The 21042-nt window shown below is 36.1% G+C and overlaps 1 protein-coding gene across 4 annotated transcripts in view; it reads right to left on the bottom strand.

Moving 5' to 3' along the window:
* LOC149822074 (AMP-dependent synthetase and ligase family protein) overlaps positions 1-21042 on the bottom strand; it is a 146683-nt gene that overhangs the window by 24323 nt on the left and 101318 nt on the right. For 3 of the 4 annotated variants that reach the window (XR_016426194.1, XM_089981539.1, XM_089981540.1), the window contains exons 12-13: positions 18642-18726; positions 18421-18485 (exon numbers count right to left, since the gene is read on the bottom strand). Coding sequence is in view for 3 of the 4 variants with exons in the window: in XM_089981539.1 (XP_089837665.1) it covers positions 18421-18485; positions 18642-18726 (150 nt within the window). In the remaining variant the exon portion in view is untranslated. Of the gene's footprint in view, positions 1-18420; positions 18513-18641; positions 18727-21042 lie in introns of all 4 variants that reach the window. The other variant, XM_089981538.1, reaches the window with a different exon arrangement.

The following is a 21042-nucleotide window of genomic DNA, read 5'->3' as shown; positions in this document are numbered from 1 at the left end:
CCCCCGAACGTTTTCTTCTGAGATGGTTGCCTTGGCCCGTGTGTACCCGCGGGATAATAAAAGATAAACAACAATTAGAACTGTTAGGTATCACTGTGATGGAGTCATTAAAGAGACATTCGCATATTCTTTCAGCATGCTTTATATTCGGTGCTTGTGATGAAACGACATCCTAAAATGTGCAGATATGAGATAATTGAATTCATATTGTGGATGTTATATAGATGTTATGCATGTTACTGTTAGTGCTGTTATGGAATATGCTTTAATTGCTTAATACCTTACTTGATTAATTGTTGTAGTTGCATAAAATGCTTTACTTGCTTAATTATAACTGTTGCATAATCTACTTCTCTATTTAGATATATGTCTGTTATTGTTGTTGCATCGACTTCTTTATGTGCTTACGTATAGGCTGAAAATCAAACACGACACCCACATCACATACTTGACACATGATCTACTTGCAAGAAAAATTACAGTTTTCCTACTTAGACGTGGTAGTCTAATTCCAATCAATTTACTATTTTTCAGGTAAAGAATATGGTTTATGAGCGGCTGCGGGATGAGGCATCAGATTGAGATTTTTGGATTTATTGTTCCAGGAATCGCTTGGGTTTATTGAAATTTTTAACTGTTCATATCATTTAAAACTCTAAGGTTAATTTTCATTGATATTGAAATTAAATAAATGTTTTGGGTTTATCTCCACTGTAATGTTCTGAAATACTTAACCCTATAGTATTTCTTGTTTCCGTTGTAATATATATATATATGAAAAAAAAAAGGTCTTCAAATTTTGGGTTAAAATTTCGTGTTGTTACATCTAGTGCCCACATAAGATAGTTTGCACCATTGAGTTTGAAGGAGAGCTCAACTCTTGATTCATGCTCCATTGATGACGGAAAAGATAGAATATGAAGAGCTCCAAAGATCTTTCAAGAAAATTGAAAATCCAATGGCTCTGATACCATATAATGGAAATAGCGGAAGCACCAATAATCAAAAGAACTCTTTAAAAGAACCAAGAACACAAGCGTGTAAAGTGCGCAAATAACCCACTACGGAGTAAAATGCCTAAAAGGCAAAAATGTATTGAAGAGAGAAAAAGTGGGCTGAAAACCCTTACAACACAAGAGGGAGAGCCCTCTTTTTATAGAGGAAAAAGGTAGGAGAGAGAGGGACCACTTGGGGCTCCCTTCTAGTCGTTGGGAGCCCCAACGGTCATATTAATGATCGTTGGGGCACCAACGACTAGATGGTGGGGCCCCTAGTGGTCCAATTACAATGTTTTAAAAATAAAAAGAAAAAAAGGTAATAAGAAAAATAAAAAGGAAAAAAAGTAAAAGTAAAAAAAGTATAGAATAATTACAAAAATACCCATATCAGGTATTTGAATGTACAATGGGAAAATAAAGAGTATATATGTATATATATATATAAGTATATGTATATATATTTATATATACATATTTTAACACATAAACCTCCACAATTTGGGAGGCAAAATGGCTCATGGAACAACAACTATGGAAGATCAAAAAAGTCATTTGTCACTTTTGCAATGGGTCGAGTCACATTAAACCTCTTTGTCTAAAGCTTAGAAACAAGGTGGGTTCCATAAAAGAGTCCACACCGAAGAAAGAGGAAAAAGGCAAAAGTGGAGGAGAGCTAAAGGACACACTTTGTCAATTAACTATGGTGCTCCAACAAATACTTAAATCTTCATCCTCTACATCGGTTGTTGCCATTGTCTCATCTTCATATCCCGGTGAGTGCTCATGGATTCTTGACTCAGGAGCCTCCTTTCATATGACTTCACATGAAATAACTTTATCCGACATATGCAATAACCCAAATTCGCCTTGTGTGTCCACCGCTGATGGCACACCTTTAAAATATAAAAGTATTGGAAATTTAAATTCTCAAAAAAATTTTGTTCCAAAAATTAGGATTGTTCTTAAGTTGAATTTATTTATTTTTCTATTTCTTAAATTACCGACCATGGATGTAAAATCTCTTTTTCATCTAAAAGTTGCTTTGTGCAAGATCTTCAATTCGAGAAACGGATTGGATAAGGCAATAAGAGGGAAAATCTCTATTTCATGGACTCTTTATCTCTTCCACTAAAACCTTTTTGTAATTATGTCTAAGATAGTGATATTGAAACTTGGTATAAAAAACTTGGACACCCAAGCTATTCAAAAATTTATTTTTTTCCTTTTAAGGAAATTTTTTTTAAAGAAAACGATGTGGTGTGCAAATATTGTATACTTGGCAAAATGAAATCCATCCCTTTTCCAAATAGATCTTTCATCTCTAAAAGATCTTTTGAGTTAGTGCACTCGGATGTTTGGGGTCCTCGGGTTATATCGAAAGGAGGTTATTCATATTATGTGACATTTATAGATGACTTTAATAGATATATGGGTCTACTTTCTCAATTCAAAATCTTATGTATTTTTTTTCTTTAAAGAATTTTATATGATAGTCAAAAATCAATTTCAAAGTAACATTGTCACGCTTACATCCGATTCGGGTGGAGAATATTTATCAAAAGAATTTCAAAAGTACTTAAAAACAAAATGGAATTTGCCATCAAATATCTTGTCCTAGAAGTCCCCCAACAAAATGGATATAGATGTTTTGATTTTAACAACAAACTTTATGTTTCTAAAGATATGACTTTCTTAGAAAATGAGAATGGCTTTAATCAAAGAAATGAAAAAGAGGAAGTAGACTATATTTTTTTATTTGATCTCGCTCTAAGGAATGATAATGAGACTTTAAATAGTGATAATGTTGATGATAACCATCCTAGTGATGAGAGTATAGAACCTTGTGATCATCATACTATAGATAGTGATATAGTAGATGAGAGATCTATTGAACACATGCATGAGGAAAATAATCCTCAAAATGCATTAGAAAAATATTCTTCTCCCGAAGAAGAATCATTAGATAAAAATTTAGAAGTCGACCATAATCCTTCTATAGAAGAATCCAACCTTAGAAGATCTAGTTGTCCATCCAATCTACCTAATAGGTTTATGCCTTATGACTCCTTGTCCCCACACTATAGAGCATGCCTAATAGCATTACATTTTTATCATGAACTATCTAATTATAATGAAGCTAAAAACTTCTCTCATTGGAATTAAGCTATGAAAGTGGAATTAGATGCCCTTATGAAAGCCAAAACATGAGAAATAACTACTTTACCGTTAGGAAAGAAAACCATAGGTTGTAGATGGGTGTTCAAAGTTAAAACCAAGAGTGATGGAAGTCTAGAAAGATATAAAGCAATATAAAGTAATGCTAGTTGTCAAAGGTTATTCTCAAGAATATAGAATTGACTATGAAGAAACTTTTGCCCTTGTAGCTAGGATAACTACTCTTAGAACCCTAATAGTCGTAGCTTCCATACAAAACTGCCTTATCTATCAACTAGATTTCAAAAATGCATTTCTCAATGTAGAATTAAATGAAAAAGTTTATATGGACCCCCCGCCGGGTTTTGGTATTGACAAAGGAAAAAATCTTAGATTAAGAAAAGCATTATATGGTCTCAAACAGGCCCCAAAAGCCTGGTATGATACATTTAATAGTGTTGTGATTCATTTGGGATTTCATTCTTATTATACTAACACTGCTCTTTTTGTTAAAAGTACAAGTACCAATATTGTCATTCTTCTGCTATACGTGGATGACATGATAATAACATGGAATGATGAAGAAGGAATTATTGAAATTAAAAATATTTTAAAAGAAAATTTTGATATGTTTGACTTGGGTTTTTTAAGATATTTTTTAGATATTGAAGTTGACTCTCCCAAGGGATATATTCTTTTTCAAATGAAGCTTTCCGCTAATATTTGTGCTAAGTCTGGTATTACAGATGACAAGAAAGTGGAGACACATGAAGTGTAATGAAATATGCGGAAAAACAAAGAGTGTATTAAGCACTTACAACATCCACTAATGAACAAACAAAAGGGCAAACACCCAAACCCACAAGAGACAACACAACATAAAAATATAAAAGTCTCTTATTGAAAAGAGAGAGAACTCTCAAGAGTGAAAAATACAAGAGGGGTTCACCCCTATTTATACACAAAAGGAGGAGAGGAGGAGTGGCCTTGTGGCCTTAAAAGAAGAGCCACCTAGGGGCTCCCATGGAGTCGTTGGGAGCCCCCAACGGTCACAAATGTAACCGTTGGGGGCCTCATCAACTCCATGGTGGGGCCCCTTTTAGGTGGGCAAAAAAGCAAAAAATAAAAAGTAAAAAATAAAAAAAGAATTTACAAAAAAGAAAGAAAAGAAACAAGTACCCCTATCGGGTACTTGTAAAATGACTAAAATACCCCTATCGGGTATTTTAGATAATACAAATATATATGTATATAAATATATACATATATATGAATTACATATATTTTAACACCCTCCCTCAAGCTTTACGGGGATATAACCGAAAGCTTGTTAAGGAGAAACAAAAAACGAGGAGCAGCAAGGGCCTTAGTGAAGAAGTCTGCAAACTGGTACTCAGATGTGACGTAAGGTAGTGCTATGGTTCCTCTCAGGTATTCATCACGGACATAATGGCAGTCCATCTCAATATGCTTAGTACGCTCATAGAAGGTGTGATTGCTTGCAATATAGATTGCACTTTTGTTGTCACAACACATCTTCGAAGGAGTAGAGATGACAATGCCCATATCACTGAGAAGACTTCTTAGCCATACAAGTTCCATGGTTGTAGTGGTCATAGCACGATATTCCGCTTCCGTTGAGGACAAGGATACTTTGTGTTGCTTCTTGCATCTCCAAGAAATCATAGAGTCACCTAAGAAAACACAAAAAACCGTAGTTGAGACCCGGTCATTGGGATTTTCTCCCCAATCCGCATCAGTATAAGCAATTAAATCAAGTGATGAGGAGGAGGAAAGAAAAACTCCCTTAGTTATGGTGTTTTTGATATATCCGACGATCCTTAAAACTGCACTCATGTGCACGGTTGTAGGTGCATGTTGAAACTGACTGACAGAGTGGACAGCATGAGCTATGTTTGGCCGAGTAATGGATAAGTAGGTTAGAGACCCAACAAGTTGCGGGTAGGGAGTAGGATCCTCGAGAGGTGTTCCATCTTCCAACCTTAACTTTGCATTGATGACTTCAGGGGTTTCTGTTTTCTTATCATCGGAGATACCAGATTTAGAACAAATGTCAGCAGCCAGTTTCATTTGAGAGATAATGTACCCTCGAGGAGAGTACGCCACTTCAATCCCTAAAAAGTATTTTAAGAAACCAAGATCAGACATGTCAAAATGTTCTTTTAAAACTTTCTTAATATCATAAATTCCTTCCTCATCACTTCCAGTGATGATCATATCATCAACATAAAGTAGTAAAATAACTACTGAAGACCCTGCACTTTTCACAAACAAAGCAGTGTCAGTATAACATGAACGAAAATTCAAACTTGTCATTACATTACTAAATCTATCATGCCAAGCCTTTGGGGCTTGTTTTAAACCATATAATGCCTTTTTAAGTTTGAGAATTTTATTTTTACCAATACATACTCCTGGTGAAATCCATGTAAACTTCTTCATTTAATTCGCCATTTAAAAAAGCATTCTTAACATCTAGTTGATAGATAGGCCATTTTTTCACTGACGCAATGGCAATAAGAGTCCTAAAACTAGTCATTCTAGCAACAGGTGCGAAGGTTTCTTCATAATTTATATCATACTCTTGAGCATATCCTTTAGCTACTAACTGTGCTTTATAACGTTCTAATGAACCATCACTCTTAATTTTAATTTTGAAGACCCATCTACATCCAATTGATTTCTTTCCAGTGGGTAACGAAGTTGTTTCCCAAGTTTTTGCCTTTTCAAGGGCACTAAGCTCTAAGTTCATGGCTTCAACCCATTGGGGAATATTTTTGTCCTCATTATAGTGTGAAGGTTCATGAAATGAATGCAACGCAATTAGACACGCTCTATATCTTGGAGTTAGGGACTCATAGGAAACAAACCTACTAGGAGGATTGGAGATCCGACCGGATCTCCTTAAAGAGGTTTCTTCTATGTTGGATCCTTGAGAGTATTTTTTTAAGGCGCTCATCTGAGTTTGTTGACCACGCCTAACATAGCTTTGGATTGGTCTATCACTTTCATCTATAACATTATCAAGAGGAATATCCTCTAAGTCATTCAAAGACTCATTAGAGATTTCCTCTTCTTGAGGAGTCTCATTGTAATAACCTCAAATTTTGTAAATTAATTATTCAAATTTATTTGAAAACAACGAGTATTTTTCTAAATTTGGGCCTCGGATCCGTTACCGGATCCATAAAAGAACGTGTAAATAACCCACCATGGGGTATTAAAACTATACTTATAATAGTTAAATAAATAATTAATAGTAGAAAAAAAAAGGAAAAAAGAAAAGAAAAACCGAGTATTGAAGGTTGGATCCGTGTTTGGATCCAAATGGATCCAACATATGGATCTAAGATCCATAAAATGGCCTTTATATCCATATTCATAATAAAACTAATAATATAATATATAAATAAAATTTTAATTTTTTTAATTATCCGAGGATCCACAGTTGGATCCATTCGGATCCAACTGATGGATCCATATGGTTGGGGGTCGGGTTACGGGCCTCGGGTCCGGACCCGAGCCGCACCCCCTGTGTAACCCTTTTAAAGAAAGGGGCAACCCGATACGGTTGTAGCAGAGCAGAAAGGGGGAAAGAGGGGGGGGTTACGCAGGCGTAACCGAAACCCCCACCCATCTCGGCAAGAAAAGAGGGGGGGGTTCGGCGATAAATGGGAAGTGGAAGAGGGGGGTCTCACCCTCTTCCCTCGTCTCCCTCGTTTCTCCCTTCCCTCATCTCTCTCTCGTGTGGGCGTACAGTGGAAGGCTGGGGATCGCCGGAAAGCTGCAGCCACCACCAGCCCTCTTCTCCTGTCCTCTTCCCTTGCGTGCGACCATCACGACACCGGAGCAGTCGAGGCCGGTGGAATAGCTCGCCTCCTCACGTCAGCCGCAACCCCCAAAACATCGGATTGTAAAGGTACGGGTTTTTCCTCTTGATTTCGAGTGGGAAAGAGGGTGCAAATTTTGTTTTCCATGGAATATTTTAGGAAAATCGTTAGAGGGGCAGATTTGGGGGTTTGAGTCGTCGGAACCCCAAATCGTTAGTTTTTGTGAAATTTGAGGCTATGGATTATACTGGTACCTTATTGGGTGGGTTGAGGATGCTATCGAAATTAGTTTTGTGGCTGATAGGTTTGTCTAGCAGAAGTTTTCTCCATGACCGATAGTCTAGTAATCTGATTTTCAGTTTTTTTAGGAATCGAGTTGCACATGTTGAGATTGTGTGGCTGGTTTGGTATTGTTTAGCATAAGTGGGGTCTATCGTGATTTTGTGGGGTATTTGTTCCAAGGATGTGTAAGGGTTTGCAATACACTCCCTATGAGTGGACTAAATCATTGCAAAACCTTAGTTCTGTGTGTATGCTGAATATCATAAAAGGTTTTTTTTTCGTAGGTACTGATTTTAGGGATCCCATTTCTTTTAAGAGTTTGTCTATTCTATTGGAATGTATATGACCTTGTGTAGTATATAATTAGACATGTGCTTGCTGAAATCAAAAGTTGTCCAGATCTTTTATGGTTTTGGCTACATTCATTTATTTTTCAATAGACCAGTTCATTTAGATATGAAATGGGGATTAGAAATTCTGTTTTGTCTATACTAAAAAGGGGTGTGTTATTTTTATTATCCTGCATATATATATATATATATATATATATATATATATATATATATATATATATATATATATATATATATATTGTAATGATCCAAGTTATCTGGTCTTTTATTAATAATATTGATTACTTGATCTTTTTTTTTATGGTCTTGCATATTCTGTTGTTTTGAGTAGGCTGCATTTCTGTGTTTTGTTTTAGCTGCTGTCAGTGAAGAGATGAATAATAATAACTTAGAAGTTATGATTATTATGCCTGCAAACTGAAAACCTTTTTGGTATGCTAATGCTCACTCTTATCAAATACTCTGATATGCTTGTTGGGTCTGGAAGTCTAAACCAGTCTGTTTTTTTGGGATGCTAGATTAGACCATGTAACCTGTAGATTACATTCCACCCATCCAGTTAATATACATCATGTTATGTTATTTTCTTGTAAGTAGAAATACCCCTATTTAATTGTAAAGTGCATAATAGTCATTCTTTATATGAAGGCCAAACAAATTTTAATTGGGGGACCAGACTTAACATATGTCCAGATTGTCTGACTGCAACATATGCATACACGCTCGGTTGGTTATGTAGGGGGGCTGCACCTATCATTACCCCATTATTGTACACACACACACAACAGTTATACCGATTTTATAGTGTTACCCTGGTTATATTTTATCTCATGACCAACATGTGTATAATGGTTTCTTGTTATATGTTACTTTATGTTCAACATATGTAAATGTTCTGGTTATACTTTATCTCGTGAACAATATATATATGAATGTAACTACCTTTGCAAAAATTTGTTTCCAAGTTCAGTGTCCTAGAAAGATTGTACATGGTTTACTAAGATTGTGGTGTATGATTGGTAAATTGTTGACTCGTGTTTTGGGTGACTTTTCTACATAACTCTTTTTGGTCCAGTAACCAGTGCTAGAAGCTTCTGTTTGGTAAGCCAACATGGTCTTGGTCCAGGCCGCCCAGTGTTCACCAGTGCTACTTAGACCATATGCCTAATATTCATATTATTTGTCAACCTTCAAAATTCTTGGAAAAAGTTTTGGTGCAAGGGTTGTGCATTTTTATCATAATAAAAAGAAATCTTAGGACACCAAATCTATCTTGATTTATGTTTATGTATTTTGTTCATGCCCATTTACATGGTGATCAAGATACGTAGGATAGCTTATGCTGCGTTACTAATGGTAACACTTGGTTGTTTTCTCATGCATGAGTCTACATGGAATTGAAGTATGTCTACATGCGAGTGGTTGTATGAGTGTGCACATAGCCGTTGTACGTGTGTATTGCAGGGAAAGCATGCATACAAATACTCAATGAAATCATGTCGTTGACATGAATATGCAAATCCGAGGGACACATGCAATAAATATGAGACTGCGAATTCATATGCATGCATATGCTTATCATTGTTTAGTGCGCATTTTTAATTGGCATGCATAAATGTACATTGTGAAACATTCAAAAGTGATGCTTTGTGGTAGGCTATTCATGGTTTTTGCATGTGGTGCATCGATGATAAATTGGATCATCAGGGGCTGGGTGAGCCTCGAGAACTAGTTGTTCTCCGTTTTAATTGTTTTTGATGCATTGCAACAAATCAAATGTGATATTGTTGTTTTACCGCACTGTTCTATGTTGTCACGGGCTGTGGTCCCGTGAAAAGCTTAGCATGCTGATGTGCAAGCGTATGTTATTAATTCTGCATGTAAAATTCGCAAATGTAAATGAAATGAATTAATAACTAGATAAAAGAAAGTAAAGAACAGTGTAATTCACTTTCTCCTTGATGTCCCTGCTCTAGCATGGGAGTCTTGGATATTGCGGTTTAAGGGAAACCGTGAGGATACAAAAACTCCGTGTGCATTTTGTTGCCCCTGAACCCGATATTGAGGTTCTTCTCCTGACCACGGTTTTAGGGAGAGTCTGCCACTTTACCCGGGAGTTGTGTGTTAGTCACAGCTGTGAGTTTGTTTTGGTATACCAAGAAAGTGGCGCCAGTGGATGCTGTTTTCCCTGGTGTCCCCGACTTTGGATGTTGTTTTCCAGTGTTCCGATGGATGGTGTTGTTTCCTGATATCGGTCGAGGGCTAAGTTTGGAACCCGGTAATAAAATACAAATTGTGTGTGAAGCTACCCCGGGAACCCTACTTGACCTCGGGGATTGTACCCGTTTGGTGTATCCGCGGGCCACTGTAATTAAAAAGAGGAACTTAAGGATTGTGTGCATTTAATAGGACATGCATATGGAAAGAGGAAAACTTAAATGGAAGATAATAAATGGTTCATGCATTGCACATAAATCATGCATATTCTTGCTCTGCATTAGTTCATGTATGTTTACCTGTTCACTTGGTTGTTTATGTTGATCATTGTATGATGTTGAGCTCTTTTGCATTTAATTGCCTTATTGATTAAGTTGTGATCAATGTTACATATTTCGTGTTCCCTCCTGTTAAATGTTACATGTTTAATTATGCATGAATGGTTAATTGACTTAGGAATTGAGTATAATCGTATTCCTCAAAATATTACATGGATCTTATTTATACTCTTTTTCTTATTTGATTCATTAGGGAAACCTGTACGCAGAATTCTTCGGATTTCTGACCCTCTTATTTTATTGGTTTTTCCCAGGCACAGATGAATTAGTGAAGTCGACTCGCTTCTGAGGGATACGAGGGTCACATTTGTTTCAGACGACTTCACTTACGGACAGAGTGGCTCTACTGTTATTTTCTTTTAGTTCTTCTGATTTCCTGCAATTTGATATTTCATTTTTGACATGGAACATATTACTCTTATTGATTCATTAATAAAAGAATTCAGTGGATTGGTTATGATTGATAAATGTAAGTTGCTTTGTGGTGTGTGGTTATCCAACTGAAATTGGAACTGTATGGACCCCAGGTCTCTGGGAAGTTTTCTGCGACTCTTAAAAAAAAAAAATATTCCGCATTTTTCAAAGGTAGGAGTTGGGGTCGTTACACTCATCTTCTTGAGATAGAAGATCAAATAAAAAAGCATATTCACCTTCGTCAATATCTTTAGTTTTCACAAAACCATTTTCATTTTCCAAAAAAGGTTACATCTTTGGATATATAGAGTTTGTTATTTTTCAAGTCAAAACATCTAAAACCCTTTTGATTTTCTCAATATCCCAAGAAAACACATTCAATAGCTTTAGGAGATAATTTGTCACGTTTATGTGTAAGGACAAAACATTTACATCCAAAAATTCTTAATCTATTGAAATCGGGTGTTCTTTCAAATAGTTTTTCATATGGAAATGTATTTTGTAAGGATGAAGATATCATTCTATTTATCAAATAAGATGAGGTTAAGGCCGCTTCGGCCCAAAAACTCTTTGGAATTTCTTTGGAAATAAGGAGTGTCCTAGTGGTTTCCATGATGTGTCTATGCTTTCTTTCGGCCAAGCCGTTTTGTTGGGGAGTCCTAGGACACGATCTTTGATGACAAATTCTATTTACTTCTAAATAGTTTTAAAATTCATTTGATAAATATTCTCCACCCGAATCGGATCTAAGAGTAGAGATATTACTTGAAAATTGATTTTTAACTATCATATGAAACTTTTTGAAGAAGTCAAAGACTTCGGATTTTAAATTGAGAAAGTAGATCCATACATACCTAGTGTAGTCATCGATGAAAGTAACGTAATAGGAGTACCCTCCTTTAGACATGACCGGGGAAGGACCCCAAACGTCCGAATGGACTAACTCAAAAGGTCTTTTGGACACAAAAGTTCGGTTAGGAAAAGGAGTAGATTTCATTTTGCCAAAAATACAATTCTTGCAAACAAAATGTTTCTCATTACAAAATTTCTTTCCAAATGGAAAGGAGTACATTTTTGAGAAACTTGGATGTCCAAGTCTTTGATGTCAAATATCAATATTTTTATCTTGGACATGGTTACAAAAAGAGTTAGTGGGGAGTTTCAAGTTGCTCATATAATAGAGATCTCCCCTCCTATGGCCTTGCCCAATCTGCTTCCCGGACCGGAGATCCTGTATAGAGCAATCCTTAGTTGAGAAGGAGATTTCACATCCATGATCACATATTTGAGCAACAGAGAGAAGATTTAAATTAAGTTGAGGTACAACTCTCACGTTTGGCACAAAGAAATCTTTTGAAAAGTTTAAAGTTCCAAAACTTTTTACTTGTAAGGATGTACCATCGGCAGTTGAAACATAGGAGTTTTTATAATTATTACATAAATCGGAAAGCTCATTTTCAAGTGGTGTCATATGAAAGGAAGCTCCAGAGTCAAGGATCCAAGACGACATACCTGGAGAAGAGGAAGAAGCTATGGCGGCACCCGAGGTTGATGGTATCTTGAGTAGAGTTTGTAGTGCTTCTGATAGTTGAGTAAGAGAAAAAGATTCCTTCCCTTTGATGGTTTCCTCTTTCTTTTGAGTAGCTTCTTCAACGGAAGCAACCTTATTTTTAGGTGCTTCATTCAATTTAGGGCAATTAGGTCTTATATGACCCGGTTCTTGACAATGATGGCAAATGGCTTTTCTATAGTTGCCATTATAATTATTTTGCCTTCCAAAATGTGGAGGTTTGTAAGCTTTCATATGGTTGCCGGGTTTTGATACGGCCAAAGACATCATCTCCTCCTTTAATCATGCCAAGACGAGTTTCTTCTTGGCATATTTCGGCTATGGCATCTTCCAAGGGAAGAGGCTTAGATCTATGTAGGAGGGAAGATCTAACTTGTTCATATTCGGGCTTAAGCCTATGTAAAAATTGGAAAAAATGCTCTTTTTCCATTTGTTCTCTCCTTAATTCCACATCCACACTAGAAACCCATTTTTGTTCTAGTAAAGATAGTTCATCCCATAAAGGACCAAGAGTGCTAAAGTAATCCCTTACACTCATTTCTCCTTGCTTGATAGTCCGGATTTTTTCTTGAAGAAAGAATTGACGAGCAAGGTCTTTTTGAGTGAACATACCTTTCATAAAGAACCATGCTTCATTCGCCATTCGAAACTTGGCAATGTTGGCGCAAATCTTGAGCTCCACATTGTTCATGAACCAAGCAAGAATCTTGGCATATGCTTACTTTCCCAATCTTCCACTTTAGATTGGTGATCTTCAATGGCCTTCATGCGGGCATTTCCTTCAAGAGCTTTTTCTTGATCACCATCCATCTTAGTTAGTTGAAGTTGAGGTTCTGGAATGGTGCCCATAACGTATCCCCAAAGTTTTTTACCTTTGAGGTTGTTCTCCATGGCGGCAGCCCACATCATGTAGTTGGAGCCATTTAGCTTAAAGGAGAGATCAATCTTTTGTTCTTCTTCCATTTTAATCACTCACAAGAGGATAAATGAAGAGAGATACAACAAGAAAAAGATATAGCTACACAACTAGCTATATTAAGAAGAAGAGCATACACAAGGCTCTGATACCATGTAATGAAATATGCGGAAAAACAAAGAGTGCATTAAGCACTTACAACATCCACTAATGAACAAACAAAAGGGCAAACACCCAAACCCACAAGAGACAACACAACATAAAAATATAAGTCTCTTATTGAAAAGAGAGAGAACTCTCAAGAGTGAAAAATACAAGAGGGGTTCACCCCTATTTATACACAAAAGGAGGAGAGGAGGAGTGGCCTTGTGGCCTTAAAAGAAGAGCCACCTAGGGGCTCCCATGGAGTCGTTGGGAGCCCCCAACGGTCACAAATGTGACCGTTGGGGGCCCCATCGACTCCATGGTGGGGCCCCTTTTAGGTGGGCAAAAAAGCAAAAAATAAAAAGTAAAAAAAAAAAAAAAAAAAGAATTTACAAAAAAGAAAGAAAAGAAACAAGTACCCCTATCGGGTACATGTGAAATGACTAAAATACCCCTATCGGGTATTTTAGATAATACAAATATATATGTATATAAATATATACATATATATGAATTACATATATTTTAACATGAAGTTGTCAATGCAAAGCTAAGACTTGAAGATTGGACACTTTTAGACGATCCTACCCTATATAGACAGTTGATTGAGTCATGTATTTAACAATCACCAGACCAGACATAGCTCATATTGTTCATTCTATTTTGCAAGTCAATTTCAGCATGCTCCAACCACAATACATATGAGTGTTGTGTTGCGAATTGTGAGATATATAAAGAATTCTATAAATAAAGGGTTTTTCTTATCCTTATCCTCATCCTCATCTTTAGATTTGCTTGTTTATACTGATGTTGATTGGAGAGAAAATCCAAATAATAAGGTCTCAACTAATATTTTTATGTTTTTTTAGAGATTCTCTAATGTTATGGATGTGCAAGAAGCAACAGAAAGTTTCATTGCCATCTACTGAAGCTAAACATAGGGTTATGGCTACAACAACTATGAAACTTGTATGACTAAAAAATCTTCTTAAACATATAGGAATAGACCAGGGTTACCAAAAGCACCATACCATATGAGGAAGCGCACTTCCCCGAAGCGCATTTCGGAAGCGCGAAACGTGGCGCTTCCAAAACGTGCAGGAAAGCGCCAAAAATTTTGGGAGAACGCTTCCCATTTTGGAGAAGCTCTCTTCCCCCTATTTGTTCATTTTTTTGTGTTTTTTCTTTTACTGTTTTTCTCTTTTTTCGCTTCCCCCTCGCTTCTTAGGTCGCTTCCGGTTCGCTTCATAGGTCGCTTCCGAGACAATTCCTGGTTCGCTTCTAAGTAGTCCCGCGCTTCCCGCTTCCTAAAATGTGGAAGTGCCTCGCTTCCCGCTTCCCGGTCCAGCTTCCCCAACGACAACTATGGAATAGACATCTCCAAACCTTCGAAGATGTGTTGTAACAACAAGAGTGTCATCTACATTGCCAGCAACCACACCTTCCATGAGTGCACCAAGCATATCGAAATGGACTGTCATTATGTACGAGATGAATATTCGAAAAGAATCATAAATCTTCCATATGTTACTTCTGAGTATTAACTTCTGACTTCTTCACCAAAGCTCTTGCAGCACCTAATTTCATATTCTTAAAAAACTTTCAGTGTATACCGTAAGTTTGAGGACGAGTGTTAAAATATGAATGTTTAAATATGTATTTATATATATTCTTAAATATAAAATAATATATATATAATGCCCAACAGGGGCATTTTAGTTATTTCATATTATGTAACTAGGTTAGGAATAGGTTAGATAGTTTTTTGTTTTTTAATAAATGTATTTTTTATATATTATAAGGGGCTCTATGGGAATTACCCATAGAGCTGTTGGGAGCTCCCAACGTCTCTATCGGAGCTCCCAAGGCTCCCTCTCTTGTGTATAAATAGGGACAATGTCCCCATTTATTTTTATGCTTCTTACTAAGCATTTTATCAGTAAAGCATATTTGTTTACATTATGGTGCAAGCCCTAGTTGGCTTATTGTGTTATCCTTAAGTGGATTTGTGGCTTTCACATTGTATTGTGTGTTTGTATGCCCTTAGTTAGCTTGCATTTGTTTTCCGCTCATTTCATTACACCTATGACCTTCCCTAATCAACTTCCCTGGCAATATTGTACCCAACAATTTTTAAATGAAAAGGAGATCTCATACTCATGATCCAAAATTTGAAAAATGAAAAACAAGTTTAAGGTTGAGAACAACTCTAACTTTAACAACTTGAATTTCTTTTGAAATATTTTTAAAAATCCCAATGTTTTTAAATTCTAAAGTGGTACCATTCGCAGTTGAAACACAAGAGTCGTAAGAAGATTTAGTGCATTCAGATAGAAGAGACTCTAAGGGTGTCATATGAAATGAAGCACCAAAATCAAGTATCTAAGAATATATATCGGGAGAAGATGTAGACATCGTGGCTCCAAAAGTATGAGTTGAAGACGACTTAAGGAATTATTGAAGAGCCTTTGCAAGTTGGTTAATGAACATATCCTTAAGATCTCCTTTTTTTATTGTATCATCAACCTTTTTGGATGATTCTTCAACAGTCATCGCCTTCTTCTTGAGATTAGGCCATTTTGGTGTGATATGTCCCGGTTCGTTGCAAAATTGACATAATTTTTCTTCATCCACCATTGTTGTTTCTTCCAAACTGATGAGGTTTGTATGTTCTAATGTTGTCGTGTCTTAATACGGCAATAATTTCTCCTCCACCTTTGGATATACCAAGTCATGTTTTCACTGGTATACCTTGGCTAGAGCTTCATCAAGAGAAGTAGCAATAGCCCTACGTAACATAGAGGACCTAACTTGTTTAAACTCGAGTCTTAACCCAAATAAAAATGTGAATAGTTGTTCTTTCTCTAATTGCTTCTACCTCATTTCAATGGTCGGGCCTTCCCACTCAGGTTTAAGTAAGACCAACTCATCTAATAAAGGTAACTGAGCCGCCACCATGGAGAATCATTTCAAAGGAAAGAAGCTTTGGGGGTATGTGAGTGGCACTACTTGTGAGCCACAACTCATGCTCACAAAGAAAGATGGTGATCAAATTAAAGAACGTGATGTTGATAAACGAGAACTCCTAAAGAATATCATGTCAAAATAGAGGATTGGGAAGCTGAGAATGCCTGAATTTTGTCTTGGTTCCTAAATGCATGAAATTCAAGATTGCCGCAAATATTGTCAAATTTAAAAAGGTGTGTGGTGCTTGGGTTTTTCTCAAGAATATGTTCGTGAAAAAAATTTAGCATGGCAATACTTTCTCCAAGAGAAGATTTGGACTATGAGACAAGGAGACAAGAACATGAGGGATTATTAACTTGAATAAGATCACCATCACAGGTTCCTTCTCGGCTATCTTTGGAGGAGAAAGCTACAAGAAACACTTGAAGAAGTCCTCTTCCTTCTCTTACCGCAACCACAAGCCTCGAACAAGTACAATAAAATCACAATGTAATGAAATTACAAACAAAAGTACACTCACAATGCTACTAAGAGCTTACAAAGGCAAAACACTAACCACTAATGGCCAAATACAAGGCCACCTGAGAACACTCACAATATCACACAAAAGAGCACAAACAATATAAAAAATAATATTATATTCATTGTAAAATGCTTAAGGAAAGCACTACAAAATATATGGGATTAGATCCCATATATAGAGAGAACAAGGAGAGCAAGAGGACTAATCCCAACAGCTAGAAGGGATTCAAAAAATAAAATAATAAAAATAAAAAGTACAAAAATGTCCCTAATAGGCATGGCCTATTAAAAAAAAGAAAAAGACAAAAATGCCCCTAATGGGCAAGATCTATTACAAATACAAAATAAAGAAAATACATAGGAATCCTAAGAATATATGTATATATATAAATATATATATTAGTCACTGATATCGCCGATATATTGAAAATATCACGATATTATCGGCTATTTCAAGGTAGTCGATAATATCGGGAATATATCGTGATATTTTCAATATATCGGCAAATTATATTTCTCATGATAAATATCGCTACAAAAAACTGTCTGTTTTCAGATTTTGTTTTTCAAAAAGAGCCCCAAATTTATTAAAGATAAACATTTGGAAAAATCACTATAATTTTTTTTTAAAAGCGACCTTGGCCTCAAAATTTGGTTTGATTTGGTTCAAAATCGATGAGTTCTGCACATTTCGTGATTTTTTTCAAAAGATCTTGTTTTCAAAAAAATGTGAAAATGGATTTAAATAAAAATTTACTATTAATTTCTATTAATAAAAATGGGATGATTTCCAAAAATCTCGACTATTGGGTGAGATTTGAGAAAGTCCCCAAATCGAGTGTCATTAGGGACTGCTTCTGAAAAAGGGGTATTTTGGGGATTATTCAAAACTTTAAAATGTGTTGTTTTAAAAAGTTTTAAAGGGTAAAATAGGAAATAAAAGTAGAAATGTGTTTTAAGGGTTTTAAAAAGGGAATTTTGAGGATTGTTTGTTAGTTGTTAGCTACTAACTTAGTTGCTTATTTATCAATTTATATTGTCTATTTTAAGCTCTTTATCTTAGTTTTCTTTCATTTTTCTATTTTTGTATTTTTAGCTATTTTTTAGAATTTCTATTTTATTTTTACTAACATAGAATATCTAAGGTATTTTACTAACTTAGATATTCCCGAGATTTATCAACTTTTGAAAATCTCTCCGAGAAATACCCTCTCCAAGAAATTACCTTTAATACAGGTGACTATGATATATATACATATGTATATATAATAACTATACAATTTAACAATTTGTATGTGTTTCTTAGGTAATTAGGATGAGTTTCTTAAACATTTGATACTTCTATGGTTTTGAAAACAAGTTTCATACCCGTATCTAGTACTAGCACGCTTGATACACAATATGCTAGGGAACCAATACAACTATGCTATCAGCACTAAGTTACAACATGATTACCTTTGACATCCCCCGTCAATGCCACATCCACTGCTCTTGGAGATCAGTTGCATCTATATACATAGAGGTGCAGTGCTAAACACAAGCATAGAAATGTCTAAACCTTTTTCTGAAATAACTTCATGTTTCAAATAATAATATTGTGGACCACATAATTCACAAGTCGATCAGCAAAGAACTGTTCAAATGTTAAGCTAAAGAAAAGCAAGTTCACTACATGTAACTGGTGCATGACTTACCTTCCACACAATGGCTCCAGTTGAATCCAGTGCAATAATGTTTCCATTCACCAAGCAAAAAATAACTGAATAAAGCATGCCAGACCAGCATACTGACATAAGTTATTTGGTAAGCAATAATCATATATAGAAAAAAATATCTAATAAATTAAAAAAAAATCTCCAATTGTAACATTAATTTAGCAACCAAATTATCTTTGTTAAATTTATTGTTTGAATACCATTTCCATTCAGAGAGTTGATAGAAGAAGAACCAAAAATTGGTGCTCCTGATTCGTAATGCCATTTTGTATGGAATGGCAAGCCCTGCATCAGTTAAAATGCACCAATAAATGAAAGGAAGGACTAACTGGACCAATCAGAAAAATTATAATCATGATAACAAGATCTATCATCTTTAGTATTATGTATTATTAGGGTTCTGGCCTATCAAAACAACATGCCATTAACTAATGTTACTTTTGTAATACCCAACAAATTTTCAGAGCTTTTTGTTTGAATATAAATATCTAAGGTAATGAATATTTTTGGCAACCTATTTTATGGTTTTTTAATACATTGTTGTGACCGCATCGAAATTCTGAAAAGAACGCAAGTGATTTCGTCGAAATCGGAGCTCGTAAGCTCGCAAAACATGCCCGACAACCTCAAGGGCAAAATCATAATTTTGAAGGTCGATTTTATGAGTTTTGAACACTTGGTTGCATTCGTATCGAAAATCCAAGAAGAACGGTTTTGATTTCATCAAAATCGGAGTTAAAACGCATTCGAAACTTGCTCGGCAAGTTCAAGGGTAAAATTATCATTTTATAAATGTCGCAGTGATATTTATGACCATAAGGTCATTCTTGCTCATCTCCTGGTTGACTAGGCCAGTCAACTATAATTTTATAAATGAAAACATATATATATAAGCATGCTTAAGGTATAAACAGTTACCTTAACTAAGTTAAAGTAACTAAGTGGCTGACCAACCAGTTCAGCCAACTGAACTGGTTGGGCCAGCTGGACCTAGGGTTGGATCACCAAGGTCCAACCCAAAGACTTAGGCCCATTTAAACAAGAGGGGGGCACCCATGGTTGGGAAGCCTCTTCACAAGTGTTGGGTGTACCCAACACTTTTGAGATGGGATTCAACCATGTGGCTCATTGTGTTAGAACTTGAGTTTTGATCTAACCTGATCTGCAACAAGAAGAAAAGGTAGAAGAAGAAGAATACGCTGAGTCGATTTGGGGCTGCACAGGCTCACGTCTAACCCAATGCTTACGTGACCTGATTTCTTATATTTATGTATTACGTTACAAAGGAATTTGTTTATGGACATGACTGTCCTATAACAAAGGTAATATTACAAGTGTGCCCTAGTAAGCACGTCAATCACGCAATCCCAGTTTGGGTCTGGATCAGACCCAAACTGGTCCAGCCCATTTCACGACACTTAATACCCTCCCTCAAGTTGTGCATGGTCTTGTACCATGGACAACTTGTTCTTCAATAACCAGAATCTGCTTTTCGTCAAACCCTTTGTAAATAAATCTGTCACCTGGTCTTCCGTAAGGATGAAATGAGGCTCAATCTCTTTGTCTTCAACCTTCTGTCGAATGATCTATCTCAATATGTTTTGTCTTACTGTGAAAAATAGGATTAAAGGATATTTTAATGGCACTTTGATTATCACACAATAAGATAGATTTTGAGATCTGTTCTTCCAATTCATTCAGCAAATGCCTTGTCCAATTGGCTTCAGCAGTTGCAGCAGCCATTGATCGGTATTTAGCCTTAGTACTTGATCTAGCTATTGCCTTTTGTTTTCTACTGCTCCACGATACTATGTTTTCCCCAAGAAACATGCAATACCTGAAAACCGACCTCCTTTCATCAAGATCTCCTGCCCAGTCCGCATCACTGTAGACCGTGACATCATACATGCCTCCTCTTTTCCAAATTTTCTTATATACCAACCCATCTCCAATGGTGCCTTTAAATACCTCAACACTCTCTTAATTGCATCCATGCGACCTGTTCGCGGTTCATGAATAAACTGCGACACTTGATTAATAGAATAAACGATGTCAGGGCGAGTAAAAGTAAGATATTGAAGCATGCCAACTACACATCGATATCTTGTAGGATCTGGGTACAAATCTCCATCGTGTGAGCTAAGCTTTTGATGTAAGACACTCGGTATAGACAAAGGCTTGCATTCTTGCATACCAAATTTCTTCAACAAATCTAGTGTGTATTTATGTTATGTCAACGTCAGGAGACCATCCTTCCTGTCTACCTCGACTCCAAGGAAATAACGCAAATCTCTTAAGTCTTTCATCTTAAACCTTTGACTTAAGAGTCTCTTTGTTTCTTCAATGTGGCTCATCGAGTTTCCTATAACAATAATATCATCAACATATATCAACAACCGGGTGGTAATGCCTTTACCCTTTAATATAAACAATGAGTGGTCCAAGAGAGATCGACAGAATTCATGTTTTTGTATGTCTAAGAAGAAACTTTCAAACCACGAGCGTGAGGCCTGCTTCAAACCATATATGGCTCTTTTTAGTCTACATACATGTGTGCTTGGGTCTCCCTCAGCATATCCTAGAGGTTGTTCCATGTAAACT

The sequence above is a fragment of the Nuphar pumila genome, chromosome 11, assembly GCF_984573655.1.
Source record: "Nuphar pumila chromosome 11, dmNupPumi1.hap1.1, whole genome shotgun sequence".
Lineage (NCBI taxonomy): Eukaryota > Viridiplantae > Streptophyta > Magnoliopsida > Nymphaeales > Nymphaeaceae > Nuphar > Nuphar pumila.
This window is presented reverse-complemented; position numbering and strand designations above follow the sequence as displayed.